At 36.2% G+C, this 19,140-nt stretch overlaps 1 protein-coding gene across 1 annotated transcript; it reads right to left on the reverse strand.

Annotated features, from left to right (window-relative positions):
* Positions 1-554: 554 nt before the first annotated feature.
* Positions 555-6,128, reverse strand: LOC132639562 (K(+) efflux antiporter 4-like; the record flags this gene model as incomplete). The annotated part of the gene is made up of 8 exons (XM_060356000.1): positions 555-1,048; positions 1,183-1,272; positions 3,863-3,907; positions 4,382-4,459; positions 4,752-4,940; positions 5,529-5,624; positions 5,809-5,862; positions 5,958-6,128. Coding segments are annotated over 8 exons (804 nt in total), but the record flags the coding sequence as incomplete, so codon positions are not given.
* Between the last annotated feature and the right edge of the window lie 13,012 nt (positions 6,129-19,140).

Consider the following 19,140-nt stretch of genomic DNA (forward strand, 5'->3'; position numbering starts at 1 on the left):
CAGAGTTTTAAGTTATATGCTACCATAAAGATTTGGGTAAGGTATATGTGTACATCTTGCCCCCCCCCCCCCCCCCCCAAAAAAAAAAAAACCCAGTTGTCGTTATTTCAAAATTTAAAGTCATCATTCTTTCTAAAAATGAAATGTTGCTACATAAACAGAAATAGTACTTAAAGTTTTAGTTGAAAAGGATACCTAGAAGCTGAAATCGTCTTTGAATCTTTAAACTTCAAATACTACATTTCAAGTTTGAAGTTATCTGAAATAATCTCCAAAATTAATATCAAATTTTGGAACCAATATCTATGGACAAACTGGTTTTAGTAATCAATCAGGCAGCAACATTTCCATCATAACTTTTGTCGTATATTTCTAAAAAGTACTACAAATCTCTGTTACCCACAAAGACTCAATATGCAAAGAATTGACAGATCTTTTTTGCAAACAGATGATTTGTGTACGCACAAAAAACAAACTTGCAGAAAATCAATGAATTGAGTGAAACGAATGGAGATCATATATCAGCCGTATACAGTAGACTTCATACGCTAAACACTATAATAGTATGTCCTATCAGCTATTTACACTTGTCTACTTGAAACTTTAAGAGGCCTGATTTAGAAACCAATTCCACAAACTCAAACTAGAGACTAAAGAATATAAACAAATAAAATACAAATGAACGAGGTTGTACAGAGTAGTCCACTGAATAACACCACACCTGAAACAAATGCCAGAAAAAATGTTAGCAGACAGATCTATACACCGCTCTGCATATGGCTGACAAGCTTCCAACATATCAAAGAAAACCATCAGATGTTGGCGCATAAAAGGACCTTCATGATGAGCAATCGTCCAGTCCAATCAATCGACAGCCTTTGCGCTCTTGGGCACCTGTCGCCCAGCATAAGAACGCCATCAGGTAAAGTGTGAGAATCGCTTTACTGGTTCATGTTTCTATTTATTATCATGAATCATGAGGGCCTTGGATCAGCACAGTAATACGCTTAGAACTGTCTTGACGCATGATATCTCCTTTAGATCCAATCTGGGATAAAAAAAAAATCATTTTGAAGATACCTCAAAACTTTTAGCCAACCCGAGTATTCCGAGAAAAACCATTAAAAGTGTGCAGGCTGATAAAACTGAGAGAGAATCAGCTATAATTAAGGAAAGAGCTACCTCATTTGGTATATCAGGGGAAAACCATCGCAGTAGAACTCCAAGGTGCACAACAGCAGGAATTAGCTTGAATAGCAACGGTGTTGTAACCTGCAGAAATGTGTTGGAGTGAGCAAAAATAATTGTTTCATAAAATATAACAGTTACTCAAATTATTGTCCTCCCCACCACAATAAATGGAACAGCCCATGTAGAGGCTCATCAGTGCTAGTTTGAGGTTAGCTTACAGAAATCTGGACCAGGCAATTCAAAGATAATAACCAGCAGCAACATAATGACAAACGGGGAAAGATCCAAAATTGAGACTTCCAGAATGGACTAGCAAACTAAGCATACTAAGAAACCTGGGCTACTTTTGTAGACAACGGAGCTTATTAAGTAGGTAAAATTAACAAAATGACTATCTTTTGGTAGTTTCCTATCATTTATAGCTATCTTTTAAAAATTACCATTTGTAGCTATGTTTTCCCAAATTAAGGTATTTTTTCGGATGTATTTGATGCTTATAAATACATAGTAACACAGTAAAAAAATAAAACATATCCCTTGATTTAAGGCCATAACAGTGGGATCAATTAATTAGCTATTAATTGGTATTTTTTACCATATCCTTCCACAAAATCAGATTTTAGATTACCTTTCCATAACCATTTTCTATTCCTCCATCCAATCTTCAACATTCAAACATAAAAAATCAAAAATTCAAAATTTGAAAACATTCAACAGCCAATATATTTGAAGTTTTCAATATTGATTTCGTTCTTGATTTACCCATGTATTTGATAGCATAACTAATGTATTTGAAGTTTTCAATCAAACCCCATATATTTTATATTAAATCTCATGTATTTGTGTGATTAACAATTTGCATCACCCATGTATTTTAGCGGTAATGTATTTGAAGTTTTCAATATTAATTTTGTTTTAATTTACACATGTATTTGATAGCATAACCAATGTATTTGAAGTTACCAATCAAACCCCATGTATTTTTATATTAAATCTCATGTATTTGTGTGAGTAACAATTTGCATCACACATGTATTTGATGGATTAATTTGAACAAAATACACAAATATATAGAAAACTTACAATGTATTTTCGTCACTCATGTATTTGAAACTAGATGAATTGATAAAATTAATTTGAACAAAATACACAAAAATATAGAAAAACTTACATAAATACACCACCAACCACAATAATTGGTAGCTATATCATAGAACATACACAAATACATATATTTTTCATCTTCTCAAAACCCTAGACCACTAAATAAATCCCAGCCACAGAGCAAATCCACTTGGTCCAAATTTATGGGCACTGATCCACAGCCCAAAAGTCTTGGCATTTACAGCTACAACTTGCCCACAATGGGAGATAAGCCGTCAACCATAATGAATGATCATTCTAGTTGGAACGTCATTCACATAAAAAAAAATGGAAAGATTAATTGCCTTCTTATGTTTAATTTGTCCACAAAGCTTGAAATCATGGAAACCAAAAAAAATTTGAGAGAGGGGCGGCCGCCACCCGTCGTGGTGGTGGTTGATAGAAGGAGAGAGAGAATTTTTTTAGGGATTTGAGAAATGAAAAATCTGAAATGGGTAGTGAGTGAGAATAGAAAATGTCAAAAATTTATGAAAAAGGAGAGAGAATGATAATATATATTAAGTGATTAATATTGTTACCATTAAAAGGGGGATATGAGATTGAGAGTGCTAAATTTTAGGTGTATTTGTGCACCAGTAACTGAAAATTATTGTGTAGCTATATTAGTTAAATTCAAAAAGTATTTAGTTATTATTAGTAATTAAAACAAAAGATAGTTAATATCACTAATTATGTACTAAAAGTAGCTATAACACGTAAATTTTCCTATTAAGTAAAGCAGGATATGGGACGTGTAAGACCCAAGCCCAAACTAGCTTTGGTAAGCCCTTTTAGATATACAACTTAATGATACTCTCACATTATACTTTTGTTCTTTCCTTTCACTTTATATATTTGACCTCAATAAACTGAAGTGGGAACCCTTTTATTTGTTTGGGCTAGAACCGAGGGAAAATAGATTATGTCATCTACAAAAAAATTCTCATTCTCGTGTAGAAACTTCTAATGCCCCTTTTCTGCAAATACATCGGTCCACAGCTAACTCACCTTGAATTTAGCCACACAAATGTACAGCAGACAATAGTATCAACTATCAACGCCCCTAAGATTGGTCAAGAATTTTCACTAACAACCCTTCTAAAATGGAATAAAGAAAACCCCTTAATTCAGCATGCAAAAATGCCACAAGTCTGAAGCATCTTTCAGATGCAGCTTCTCTTTCCTCAAAAAGGCACGAGCATTGAGCATGCAACAACAGGTTTTTGAATGGGCCAGTTAAATAAAAAGCACTCATCAGATGAGTCAACTTTCTACATCCCAGCCCATGCAAACAGACATTTCACAGATTGACGCTACGCATCGAAACATAAAGCATCCGAAATGAGAGGTACATATCGAGGCATATTAATGCTATGTTCAAAAAGTATGGTGTGCTCAGAGACTGCAGTGCACAGAACCCATTTAACTTCAGTGCCAACAACCAAAACAGACTTACTGAGAATATAAGTCACAAAAGTGCACATTTCTATTTTTGTCAAAAATGGAGAAAGCAACACATTTTACATACCAGGCTAAGTGTGGTTGTTCCCAGAAGTAGCATATACACTTCACCCTGCAGCAGTGACCAAATTCCATCACTCATCTCAAGGTCATCAGTTCATAACAACAAGCAAAGCATCAGTTCAGAAGCAGCAACCTTGATTGAAATTACGTAAAGGAGTGGCAACAAGCAAAGCATTATGAGTAATTTTACTTGATCTATTTTGATTTCATGCTTCACACAGATGTTCCTTTGTCAATAAGGTAAGTAATTTTGTAGATGTAAAAGTGTAAAACTCATATACAAGATACAGTTCTCTAGTAAAGATAACCAATCTCTATATAAAATAGGGACCTCATGAGTGCAAAAGGAAACCAGAAACCACGGATTATCCCTGAAATATATAAAATCATTTACAATCCCAATCTTCTAAACAGATGTTCCTCCCTATGCTACTTAAAATAACACATTACATCGTATGAGCATACAAACTAATAGAAGAGAACTTTTAATTTCTTCTTAGCAGAGTACTTAACTAAGCACTACCTCAATTAGATGAACATTTGAAGCGCGACTGAGAAGAACAAACGCAAACTCCCCTATTTGAGCCAGAGACATTCCAACCTGGGGATACCGTTCAAAAAAGAACTTCGTAATGCAAAGCTAGAGGTACAAATACAGCTTTTCAACAACTGCTTCATTTAGGAAGCAACATTCTACTATCGGTAGACATAAAACAGTTCTCAAGAATACTTCTTTTATTTGGAAACCCTACACACCCGAACCCTCCTGCCCAGGGGCCACAGTGGTATTCTCCGCTTTTTCCCCTTGGTGACTCGAAACCCAACCTCATAGAGGTGAAAGGGATATCTACCACTAGAGCAAACTCTCCGGCCAAAGAGTTTGGACTACTTACAAGAAGTGCAGCTTTGTTGGTGTAACCGAAACCCTTGACAACTGCAGCAACCACAATAGTTTTTATGATGACGACCAATATAACAGCTGCCAGAAAAATATCGATATGATTCCAGAGAAAATGGACATGGATAAGCATTCCAATGCTGGATAGGAAAAGAGCAGCAAAGAAGTTCTGGATTGGTTCAACCTGCAACAAATGAAAACACCCCTAAGAGGCAAGACCCATGACACGTTGTGGAAATGACAGTTACAAATCTAAGCAAAAGCTAAGAACTAGTTAAGACTTAAGTCCACAAATTCAGCACGCTAAACTTTTGCTGGAACTGGTGCAGCAATTATTCGCTCAGATTATAAGGGCGACTGATGCTGAGGATTCAGGGCGCAACAAAAAAAGATGATGCCTATTAAACCTTAAGTAGCATATGTCCTTCAGTTTCATGCCTAATTAATTAAGCATGCTCGCGAAGCCATCCCAGCAGCTAAGGAAGAGAAACATGACAAACAGTAGCCAATAAATCGTTCAACTATATCTCCAATCCCAAACTAGTATTGGCAGTTATAAAATCATCTATTAGCTTCAATTCAGTGCCCGCTTTATACCAAAGAATTGACTTCTAAGGCAAACTAGGAGTTCTTTAGAAACTACAGGTTCTCTAAATATCACTTCTCTTTACAGTGAAGTACATTCCTATGCAGACAGAAAATGACCTCTGGCAAACAACGGAAGATTTAAGACCAATTGCAATGTGCGTATGAAATGTACATAAGATTGAACCTGTTCAAGAGTATGCGGAGCCAGATCAGTAGTTGATATCATTACTCCAGCAGCAAAAGAACCCAGTACAAGACTTAAACCCAGCTTATCACTACACTTACAAGATACAACAACCCATTTTATTCAGCCATGTGTGCTTACTAGCATATGCTTTCTAAAACTTACTAGCAGATGTTTGAGAAGTGATTAACTGAAAAGCTATCAGGATGAATAGTTAAAAGGAAAAAGGGAAGTCAGAGTGCATGGGCACGCAATTCAGAGATAGAAAAGGAAGACAAACCCCAGCAACAAGCAAGCAGAAAGCGACAGATGCAAGTTGGTACAGTTCATTAGTCTGCATAGTATTCCAGTAAATCAAATATTCAAAGTCTTCCAAGGAAACGAAAGTGACAATAAAATCATGCATTATTCAACCAAATGCAAACTCACTTGTGATGATAGGCCTATCATCAGTCTAAGAAACCAAGGTACGCAAGTGCGGCATAGCATCGACAAAGAGGTCAAGAACAGTAATAAAACCACCAATCTGTAATCCAAAGGAAAGTAGAGTGGCCAGGAGGAGCAGGAGGTCAAGAACAGTAATAAAACCACCAATCTGTATTATCAGGAGGAGCAGTTGTCCTCACTGAAATGGATGGTCAAGAGTGGCCAAGAGCAATAAATTTAGACGCCATCAAGAAATACTACGTTTGAGAAAGGAGATGGACACAGAGATTCGTAGCTTTTTGTAGTTTTATGTTGGTTTTAATTGCATTTCGTTTACTTGTAATTTTGCATTTTAGAAAAAAAAATCCAAAATTATGTACGAACTACGCAAGGACCTGATTCCCTATACTTATAAGGGGATACATAGGCGCTTTTCCAAGCTCGGTCGCTTTAAATCAAAAAATCCAAAACTATGTATTTTGAACTACGTTATGACCTGATTCCCACATGGGATACGTAGGAACTCTTATGGGTTCGGTCTCACCAATAAATTCAAATATATTTACGCCGAACTACGTTTCGACCTGATTCCCGAAACGGGATACGTAGGCGCTCTTCCGAGCTCGGTCATCCCAAATAAAATTCCCAATAAGCCTTCAGGAAACCTCATAAATGCTTTGGCAAGAGAAATATAAAGGTAACCCCACATGGAAACTTGGGCAGAATTTTTGAGAGCACCTCAAAAATTCTTTTGATATAACAGTTCAAAGGAACGAACTGATTAGCATCTTTACACTGGGGCAGAATTTTTGAGAGGGTCTCAAAAATTTCTTCGACATAGTAAAATTTGAGTTGGTACAAAGATATATATAAGCTAGGGCAATATTTTCGAAAGGGATTCGAAAATTTTAAATACGAGTCGAGATCAAGACGAAGAAGAAGTGATAGAAGACCTTGTTCGAGTAACTGATGTCATGACATTAAAAGGCTATGTATACGATATATCATTTTCAAAATTACCAAATGTATATGTTTTTCAAAATCATCGCCCAAAAAATTCCCTCTTTGCGAATAACAGGTTTTTCAAAAATCGAGCATTCTTTCCTGCCGAAGTGTGAACAGAAGAAGTCCATATGCAGGGAGAGCGGTCGACCATATAAGAAACTGAATTTTTTTTCTGTGGATGCAAGAAGAAACAAGAGAGGATTTTTACACTAACTTGTTTGCTAAAGATGTTTGAAACAACAACAACGACGACAAAACAAAAGCGGAGAAGAAATCTCAAGAAAAATGGCAAAGAAGAGCATGCAAAAGGGTAATGAAACTCTCCTTAAATGAAGTTGTTTCACACTGACGAGTTTGTTCATTTTGCAGAGCACAAAAATTTTTAGAAAAGAAAATTTTTAAGACTACTGGAGGATATAACCACGATTTACTGAAGTCCAGTCTCCACTAAACCGTATTGTATCATGAGTATTGAGACCCCGGTCTAGACGTCGCATGGCTTGCCTTGATACATTGACTGATTAGACGTCTTATATTTGGTAAGCACAGTTCTCGCCTGAATCAGGTGACATAATTCTGATATCAAATTTAAGATCGTTGACAGTGAATGTCAGCAAAGATGAATTAATTCTGGCCCAAACGGTGGTTACAGTTTTCATCCAGACAATCTAAGATTTGAAGACAAAGAGTTAATATCGGCATTGTTTTGCCGTATTCACTACGAAAGAGTCTAGTCCTTTTGGAAGATGTGAACCCTGTCGACGGGTGGGTATTCTTCCAAGGGTCAAAAAACGAGCATGTCAGTCTTGCCGCTGAGGTAAGCTTCATTCCTCAAAATGACGATTTGGGTGATACGACTTCGTACCGAAGGGGCTGTATTCGTTGTCCATATATAGCCAAAAATAGGTAGCATAATTTCGAGGTTGATGTCCACAATTGTTGAAATACAAATGTGATTATTACATCAAGATTTGCGGTCTCTACTGCAGTTTATCTCAAGTTAATGTAATTCTGGTTCAAGAATAGTGGTTGTCATGAGAAAAGGCCCCACACTTGAGTATGCAGTCGTTAACTTGAATATTATGACTAAATGTTGTAATTCTGGATACAGAAGTTAGTAGTCATCATGAAAGTAATATGATACTGCACTCTGGTGTGTAGTCTTCATTTGGATATTTTTGACTATAAGTGATGTAGTCCCGAACTGGTATAACACAGACTTCGTATGAGGATAACGATGCAGTCGACACCAGATTTGCAACAGTCACGGCAGTATGTGAAAATGATGTGATCCCAAATTTTCAGGGGTAGCGGATGTCATAAGAAATAAAAATGATTCCGCACTTGGAAACATGGCCTTCATTAATAGCATCCTGCTTACGAAAACAAAAACCAGACTGGGGTGTGAAGGTTTGGCAAGAATATGGTATAGCCCGACCCTGATCCCAACGGAAATTATCATTGAAGAATGATGCCACGACCCAAATTACCGATCGTGCGGGCACCTACTTTACTATCACTAGTAGGCGAACCCTTACCCGTTAACCCTTTAATCACTAGCCAATTTTAACTTCTTTAATCATTTATACTAACACAAATCAATGAACATGTAAATGAATATATAGTCTACCAAGTCAAAATAAATAAATGATACAAGTGCGGAAGTCTAACTATTACATCCCTAGAATCTGAAAGTCATCGTACAAGGACTCTAACTATCAATGTCTAAAGAATGAAGTATATCTCAAATATAATAACAAAGAATGTTTGGAATAAAAATAGACATCTGGATAGAGAGATCTTCAGGTGGCATGGCATGGATAGAAGCTCACCCTCGGATCTGATCGATCAAACTAGCTTAAAGCTAGAGATGTAATCTGGATGAAATCTATGGAACACAATCTCGAATGCGGAACAGAATCCACGAACTACTCCACACGAGCCTTCTATTTCTGAAGCGCCTCATACCGGTCAAAGTCCTCCAAGATGCTTTCATCAATGAATGGGATGAATTTTGTCTCTTTCTCTCTTGAAAACTGAATTTGGGGTCTTGGGGTTAAGGGTTCGAAGGTGGGGAATTAAAATAGGAGATTCTGGCTTGGCCACTGTGGCAGTCTCCAGACCGCTGCAACGGTCCCGCTATAGCGGCCCTACTGGACAGGTCCGCACTAAAATGGTCATAACTCCCTTATCCGGAGGCCAAACGCGTCGATTCTTTTTCCTATAGCTTTGTAATTTCGATACGGATCTAATGGTTTACAAATCACTGAAAAAAAAGATCCGATACTCAATTTGGAGCCATTTCTATCCACAAACCTCCGGCGAAAACACCGAATACGAGCGCGACAAAGCCCAAACCCATCTAAAACTCTTTGGAACGTCACCAAAACTTGTGGACAACTTCAAAATCATCATAATAGCATGTTGGAACTTTTAAAACATTGACACTGAGTCATCCTAACCCGACGTTGACCGTGGTCAACTCTAACTCGTCAACTTAACTAGTTTCTCCATGAATGACTCAATTACACTCAAACCTTGCGAAACCCAACTCAATGGATTTATTAAGTCATATATCATACTAACACGACATGGGGAAGGGACAACTAGGGTAATTAGGTCAAAAGCACTATAATGACCAGGTGGGTCGTTACAAATGAAAACATCTGAAAATGACGATAAAAGAGCCAACTGAAGTATCGCGATTATTATCTAAAGTAGTCAAAAAAAAATTGTTTTTAGAAAAATAATATATATGCGCACAAAAGCACACACTTATAGGAAAAGAAGAAAAGACGGATGAGCATTCGCCAAGAGCCGGACAAATGATGAAAACTAAAAAAGTTAACCCTTTAAGGCATTTGGCGAAACTGCTGCACAGGTATGGCATTTACGATAAAAATAAAAATTTCAAATCACTAACACGCAGGACTCAACATTTGGAGATGGCTAAAGACTACCAAGATGGGAGCAAAAGAGCCAGACTCAGCAAATGTGGAACTCTTCTTGGGCAACCGGTCAAAAACTGTGTACGAGAGTCAGGCTTTGTACACCGAGATTGAAACATCACTTCAAGAAACTGCACTCATAGATCTTTTTAAAAACCTCTTCCGGTTGGGTTTTTCACCGGAAATAGTCAAAGGGATTCCCACATAAAGAAATATTCCTTTTCGGACTATCGAGTCGAACTACAATTGGCCTGATTTCCGAAGACAGGGATATGTAGGCTATTCAAAATTCGAGGCTCGGCCATATTCCTATGATTATCTTGCGACATCTCGAGATAATTGTTTTTTAAAAATTCCTTATTTTTAGTCCTCTTAGAGTCAGAAATACAAACGACCTGAATTCTCGTGTAACCTGAGATATGTAGGAAGCCCAGAGACCAGGGTCCGGCCATACTTTTCGAATTTTGCACAAAAAGAAGGCTATAGTTTCTATTGTTCGGTAAAAATTAGGTTTCCCAAAATTCGTAGCTCAAGGATGGCCTTGCCACCCTCGAACTCTGAAGGGGCAATTGTTGACACCTAATTTTTACCTCATAAGATGCGTATTTTAATTTTCAATTTTTTTGAGTCAAAGACGGAGTAAGGATACTTCTGTTCTATTTTAAAATTTTAAAATCCCGAGAAAATTGCAAAAATGACGTTTAATTGATAAAAAATGACAACTATGAGAAATACAAGTTATTTTACTTTTATCCCCCTCTGCCTAGTTCGGGAAATGGTTAATTAAAAACAACATGTGAATTATGGTTCATTTTAGCCACATTTTTACATATTTGAAATATTGCTCGGAAGTATGTCAATATTGGGCTCGTTTTGAAGCTCGTATTTTAAAGAGACGTATTATAATTTTATTTCATCAAAATATTATTTTACGAAGACATTTTAAGCTAATTAAACTAAACCATACACTATATTTTATAAAGTATGTATTATTTTTAAAAAAGGGGGAGTAAGTTAATATACTTACCCCCCCCCCCCTCGTAATATTTTGTGACACGTCATTTTACATTTTACCCTAACATCGTTATCTCTCTCATTTGAGAGAAATTGAGGGCGGCTAGGGTTATTTAAAATCGTCACCATAGCGCCGCCGTGACTAGTGTTCTCCGATGGCCTTTGGGGGAGGAATGACCGCAACACAAGGCGGTGTGAGATACCATGGGTAGGGTCTTAGAACCCTTAACCATCTTGTGCCATCACACCACGCCAAAATGTCGATTAGGTTGTTATCCCTCAATGGTCTTTGTTCTTGCTACTGAGGACGGGTGTTGTCCTTTTTATTCCCAACATTTCGATTTCGTCTAATGTTGGTATGGTATTTTTTGGATTTATTCTTGTTTGTACTACTCGATCCTTTTTGTTGTACGATTCGCGATAATTTAGGGATTTTTAGTACGAATTAGTACGATTTGTTGTATTTATTTTTTCCTTACCTATTTAAGTTAGATTTTGTGATATAGGATTGGGAATTTAGGGGGGAAATTCGTTTTTGGAAAACCGAGAATCTTCCATTTTTATCCCTAAGGTTGATTCCGCATACTATAAATAGAATAGAATTGTGACATTTTAAGGGCCTGATTTTTATTCAATTTCACTACTTGACGGCTAGGGTTCTATGTTCTTCACACTGATTTGCTTAAAAATCTACTATTTTTACACCTATACTACCAAATTAATACAAATACTACAATATATTACTATACTATACAAAACACTACTAAAAAATGCTATATTGTATTATGAAAAATCAAGAACAAAGGGCTTTGCAAAAGGTTTTGAGTGTTGTTGTTAAAGAACATTGATTCAATCTCTCCATTTTGATCTTTGGGTTGCCTTTGCAAGAGGTAATATCCCTACTCTTCTATTTTATTCAATTTCAATTTGAATGTGTACTTATATAACTATATTGTTGCTTTGATATGTGCTTTGAGATTTTAGATTACTGATTTGGATATCATTTTGCTATAAAATATGTTGATAATGTAGTTTTGATGATGTCTAAATTGTTGTAATATGATTTAGTTGACCTGAATTACGTTGTGGTTCTGTTTGTTTTCGTTCTGGAACTTTGGTACTTAAAGATGAGATATAAATGATTGTGTTTGGAGTTTAGTCTTGTTGTATTAAGTTGTTTCAGATTCCAGCTTTGTTATGTTGATTTTGTTAAGACTTGGTACTATTCCAATAGAAATTTTGGTATTTAGTCTTGTTCTTGTTGATTTCTGTTCATTATGTTGTGAAAATGATCCTGTCCTGTTAATCATGGATTGATTTTGTCTATTAGTTTGCTTGTTTGACATGGTTTTTGGTCCCAAATGATTTTTCAAAATCTAATACGGCTTTAGGTTGCCTTCTTATAAAAGAGCTTGATTTTTTTTTTTCCAGAAATCTGTTAAGTCTAAGTTTTAGAGGATAAATTTTACCCCTTTCCATCATTTGTTGGTCCTGGATCACTCTTAATAGTCTAATATCTTTTGAAAAGGTAACTTAAGGTCCTGAAATCTCCTTGATTTGTTGAATTTTTTTGCAGTCTTAAAGATTACTCCTAAACTTGTGTGTGTTGCTAATATTTATCTAGAAACTGCTTAAAATGGAAAGAAGGAGGGTATTTTCCTAAACTATTGTGTATAAGTCTCAATCTTGTAATAACTTGCCTTTTTTTTTTACTAGTCATTCATCTGGATTATCGTGAAAACTGTTTTATGTCTTTACTTAGAATTTGAGTGATAAATAAGCAGATTTAATGTGCTCTTGTTGGTTGGATAAGTACAAGAGTAAAGAAGACAAAAACTGAACCTAGAAAGTATAAAAAATTTGAACTTAGTAGCAGCTCATGCTCTTTTTCTTTCCCCTCTGTGTGCTTGATTTCTTTGAGACTTGATCCTTGGCAAAACTGCCCTTTTGAAACTGTGCTGTGAGTCTGATTAAGATTTGAACTTTGTTTAACTTAGTATCATGCTAAAACCAAGACTAAAAGTTTCTTTAAAAAACAAATAGAGTACTTGTTTGCTTATACCTGCTTTGTTACTTGTTTGGGAATTCCACAGACATACATGGATGTCATTCCTACTCTTTCTTGCTTTGGTCAAAATAAGTGTGATGTTTTGTGCTTGGAATAGTATTATGACCCTTTATGGTCACAGTTTAAAGCTTTTTTGGACTTGTAAATGTTTCCATGTGAACCTCCTTTTATCTGTGACTTGCTAACTTTAATTGACTCATATCTACACCTAGGATATATTCAAGCTCCCTCCTGATCTCTGTGAACTTGTTGATCCTATATTGACTGCTATTTGTACCCTAGTGTGACCCCTACTTGATTTCTACCTTTTGTGTTGGACTTCTGTGTTTAAATTCTGAATAAGACTGAGCATAAACCCTCATTTGAGAATCCTGTTAATGTTTTATGAGATTGGCTATATCCTGAAATGATCCTTGTGATTAGTTGAGACCTTTGTGATCGAAGATTTCCGAATCCTGCTAAGTACGTGAATATAAAAAATGACCTTCTTGAACCTGTTGGTGAGTTTTGAGACTGTCTAGGTTAAGAATTTGTTTAAAATGAGAACTTGAAAGATTTGTAGCTTACCTAGTTAATCTTTGAAGAGCTTAAGTGCCCTGAACCTTATGTGCATTTGTTGACTTTGTTTCTGGGAACTGTTAGAAAAAGATAAATGATAAGAAAGTTATAATGAACTTGGGTTTTGTCTCAAAATTGAAATAAGAGGGACTGGGGATAGATTATAGGTTGATCTTGTCTCTGAATTTCTGATACTTCCCTGTATTCTACTTATTTGTAGTTTCCATGAAAATTGCTCTTTGTAACTTATGCTCTTATACTAATATAGGGTCATAGTGTGTTTGAGATTTCTTGCTTGGCATAGGCCATTAAAACCAAGTAGAGGAAGACTAGAATAAGATCAAAACTGTTTTAGAAGAACTGAGTGTGATACTTATTTTGAGACGGTCATTTCCTTTACTGTTTACTTGGTGATTTGAATACTATCTTATGTGTTATTTGTTCCAGCCTGAACCATGTCTATTGTTTTCATTTTGATCCTAGGATTGAGTATTGTGAACCTTAAATCCTAGAACTAGCTTATCCCCTTCATTTTACCTTATCAATTTGATTTATGGAACTGGGAACTAGCATAGGGTTCATGCCTTGCCTTGTTTGTTTCTTTGGCTTTGGGTTGACATGACTTTACTCTGCTCTTTTCTTGCATTGTTGTTGCTCGCCCCCTATCACTATGAACACTCTATTCGTGACTATGTTCTTGCTGTAGTGGCTGCGGTGTTAGTTGCAATTTTCAAACACTTTGCTTTGCTTAACTTGTTAACTTGACACCCCTCTAGACCTATGTGTGCATCAGTGTTAAGACCTTAAGTTGAATATAAGTGAATATAGTAGTCCTTTTAGGTGTTGTAGATCACTGATTAGCAGAAATTTACTATGTCGTAGAACCAATTAGTAGTCTAAAGTTCTTGGTTAGAAAATGAAGTTCTTGGGGATTTCATTCTAGTTTTGATTCTGGAAACTGAAGTGATTAAGTAAGGTGTATACTGAGTATACATGAAGGGTATGCCACTATGGTTTTACTTTCCATTAGACGTATACTGGGTGTATATCAAATGTATAATGACTCTTAACACTAAGAAATTTCTGGGTATTTCTTTTGGGCTATTACCATTACTGTTGGGCCTGCATCTCATCTGGGCTATCCTACTATCTCTTTTAGCCGATGGTTTTGATCATTATATTTGGGCTCGGCCCAGTATTGTTGTAATTAAATTTTTGGCATTGTAATAATTATTGTAGCCTTTTAATTCTTGTACCTAGTTTAATCCATTGATGTATTTTAATGTTGTGTATACCATTATGTGTCTTTGTGCACCTAAAATCTGTTGGGCCCCACTAACGCATATAAATCGAGTCAACCCACTTCTTGGCGCTTGAATATGGAGCATGTGCATTTTTGGACCCGAGGTTACCCCATTGCATATACCTTTCCTATTGGGCTTGGTCGGCCCAATCTCTCTATCTCATATACTTGTGTATTTTCAGTTCATACTTATTTGCCTATAAAATAATTGGAAATTCTTAATTGGTTAACTCAATTAGCATCGTCAAAATTTGATTTTAGCGCTTTGCAATAAATGATTTTGAAGGAATTGATATAACTTAAAAGTGGACTGATTTTGTAAATGTTCGAATGAAAATGATTGATTTTTATATATTATGGGACTGACTTGGACTCTTTTGAAAACTTTTGGACTGTTACAAAGACCCTTGGATTATAAATTATCTATGGACAGATTTGAGACTTATTTGGACCAATTTGGACTGTTATAAAACTTGGACTATTTATAAATTTAAAAGGACTAAATTGAGCTAAAGTGTGGTTAATGGTACTAAAATGTGAAATATGATTAACAAACGGTTAATAATAGTATGCCTTAAAACTATTTTTTATACTTAATAAAAAACTAAAAAATCTTTTTCTATACTCGGGTGGGCTTACGTAGTGTTCTACTTAGGTTAACAGGTTTTAACCTAGGTGTTCTAATCCAAAACCCAAAACGCCTAATTTCGGGCAAAACTCTACCATTTTTATTTCTTGAAAAAATAAGTATTTTTGCATGAATGACCAATTTTTATTTGCGGAAATATGAAACAAAATCAGTTTTATCAAAAAACAAATTATATCTACAAGGCATACTGTTAGAACCCGTAGCTCAACCGTATTCTACAGATCCTTAATATCGGGGTGCCTAACACCTTCCTAGGGGGATCACCAGAACCCTTACTGAAACTTTGGTATTGATTGGTTTCTTTTAAAACATAGCCGTTTTAAATGAACCTGTTTGAACTGGTTTTCCTAACTTACCTGTAAGTTGGGTGGTGACTCTAAAATAATGTCTATTTAGAGCACCATCCACGTAGAAGTATATTTTTTCCTTTTTCCCGGTACAATTGACAACTGTACTTTCCCGGGACACTTTCCTTTTTAAATGAGGCAAGTGCAAATCCAAATCGAAAAAAATAGAACCGCTACAATGATTATACGCAAAAACTTGTTGTATGCTATCGTAGGAAATTTCTCTTATGGGTGGCCAGACATAAAAGAACCACGTAAAGTTATTCCAAAACAATGTGAGTTAAAAGGAAAATGCCCGATAGTTCTATTGAAGAATAGGTATGTATTGCTTCGTCCAACGCTGGTGGAGGATTATGTTAATTTATTGTCGAAGCCTGCTTTCTATGTCAATCACCAGAATTGGTGGTATCCGATGAGAACCCTTAAGTGGGATTCATGGTTTGATCCTGATGAAGAGACTACAATTTCTATTGCATGGATTTCCTTTCAACACTTTCCTCCTAACTTCTTTGTTAAGGAAGCAGTTTTTTCTCTTGCAACAATGGTGGGTAAACCTTTGCAAGTTGATATGGCTACCAAAAATCAAACCAGGCCATGTTGTACAAGGATCAAGGTGGAAGTTGATCTACTTAGTGATTTTCCTCAAAGAAGAAAGGAATAGGTGAAATCATTGATAAATGGATTCGGATTAACTATGATCATTTACCCAAGCATGTAAAACTTATAAGCTGCAAGGACACAATTGTCACGACCCGACTAGGGGCCATGACGGGTACTCGAAGCTACCCTACCGAGCACCACCTATCATACTTGCCACCAAACTCAACCTGAGCATGCATTACTCCTAACATGAAACTTATCATGAGATAGTCATCAACATTTATATGTATATATATATATATATATATATATATATATATATATATATATATATATATATATATATATATATATATGTACATCAGCCCACGAGGCTACCAAAAATAATATACAAATATACACTGGTGTATTCATGAGACGTCTATTACCCACGCATACGCATCTACGAGCCTCTACTGGAGTGTTGAGACATAAAGACGGGACAGGACCCTGTCATACCCAAATGTGTACACAAAAGAATATATCACTAAATGGCACTTCCGGAGTAGTGGAGTGCCCCTGTATAGCTGCTGATAGCCTTCTATGAATCTGCACCGTCTCCCTATCTACCTGTGGGCATGAACACAGCGTCCATAGAAGAAAGGACATCAGTACGAACAATGTACTGAGTATGTAAGGCATATATGATAACATGATAAGGAAATATAGAAAACATAAGAAGAAAGTATCAATACAACTGCTTGCCTCTTGAGGCGGAATCATGCACGCTAACTTTTTACCTTTTAGGACAAATCAAAAATATATACCTACACTCTCTGAACCAATAACATCATTAGCCCGCGTCCGGGCCTCCCGCGTTCGGGGTAATCATTTCACGCCGCCGACTAGTGGTGCTGTCATCATTATCCATAGGCCGCCCGCCTTAGCGGTGCTGCCCGTGCTATATGGACACGGTGTAATAAGCCGCCCGCCTTAGCGGTGCAGCCCGGCCATCTAGGCACGGTGTAATAAATCATTATACACTCAACATGAAGCATGCATAAGAGTTCAAGTAAAAGCTGTAACTCTATCGGAGTGACTTAAGGTCGGTAGCCTCCGATTATCTTATGGAACCATCATGATCATAATTCCTCGCCTTGAAGGAACTAGCATTATGAGGCGAGACTATCAATAATGAATAACAATCAAGGAAATCCTGCATCAAGATCATTAATCCCATACTATCATCCTTTCATAAGATTTAGAATATGTAACATAAGATCATTATTATTATTATCATTACCATAATGCATCTCTATCTTTATCCCAGGAGAAGCTCTTAATAATCATAGACTTGTAACTTTCGAGATGTAAGAAAGTCATGGAAAAGGTAGGGGAAATCATGTTGTAAGAGTCATGCCTTAGAAAGAAAAGGAGATTAGCCTTACATACCTTTATGTTTCCTTATCGACTAAGCGTCCTCCCTCCAAGCTTACAACTCTACATTCAAGGGAATTCGTACTAAGATTAGATAACCGGAAACATACTTAAGCTTAAGTTAAAGCGACTAAAAGCTAAGGAAAATTGGGCAGCACCTCCTTTGTTCCAACAACTTCCTCCAAATAATAAACAACTCCCAAACTTCAATAACAACACCCACAATATCATAATCAACAACTTCGTCAAGCTAGACATTATTCAATTCCCAAAATCCTCTTTCAAGTCATCCATAACCATAATTATGACACAACATCATATTCATTCACATATATTGCCTCTACAACATCTTTAATATCATTCGTAGCAAGGTTATACTCATTACGTATCAAGAACTATGATTCAAGTCAAGTTACTATTCAAGAATACCATTATTTCCATATTTGAACTTCATACTCTACTTTCTTTCATAATCCAAGTCTCCCAACCATTCAATACACTGAATAACATGAAATGAACATAAAACATAAAACTTACCTTTGAACCTTTGATTATGTAGGAACTGACTTTGGATGGAAACACTTCACTTGGAGAAAACCCTAACTTCATTTCCAAGGAAATTTCTAGCTTCCATGAACCCTAGTTAGCATCCTTGCACTTGATTCCACTAATTATTGGTGTTTTATCATTGATTCACCTTAAATTTAAGTTAGTGAAATGTATGGAACCTTCTAGAGGTCTTGAGAGAAGTGGAGAAGATGAGAAATGAGAAATTAGAAAGTGGGACTTATATTTATACTTGGAAATTAACTCAGCCCGATGGGATTATATGGACCCTTATACGGTCCATATAAGTGACCGTATAACTCCATCAGTGATGGCCCTTCACTGTAACTGTTATACAGACCGTATAATATTATATGGACCGTATAAATGTTCGTATAATCCATCTTCTTCCCAAACATGTTCTCGTCGATTCGTTTGATCTCCAATCCTTATGGAACCTTTTTAACACTTGTTTAACACTTCATTAACCACCTAAGTATCCTTATAACTTCTTCCCAAGACTTTACTAATCAATCCTGGGCTCGATAGTTTGCGAAACCTTTCCTAAACACCACTTATACTTTACTTGGCCTTATCAAACTTTATTTCACCAATCCATATATCTTCGAAATCTTATCGTATGCACTCTAAAATCACCAAGTACCCTTCTTATAGTCATAAGATCTTGATATTGACCTTAATATTAGGTTAGTCTACTTACGACACAACGAC

The sequence above is a fragment of the Lycium barbarum genome, chromosome 5 (assembly GCF_019175385.1).
Source record: "Lycium barbarum isolate Lr01 chromosome 5, ASM1917538v2, whole genome shotgun sequence".
NCBI classification, from domain to species: Eukaryota; Viridiplantae; Streptophyta; class Magnoliopsida; order Solanales; family Solanaceae; genus Lycium; species Lycium barbarum.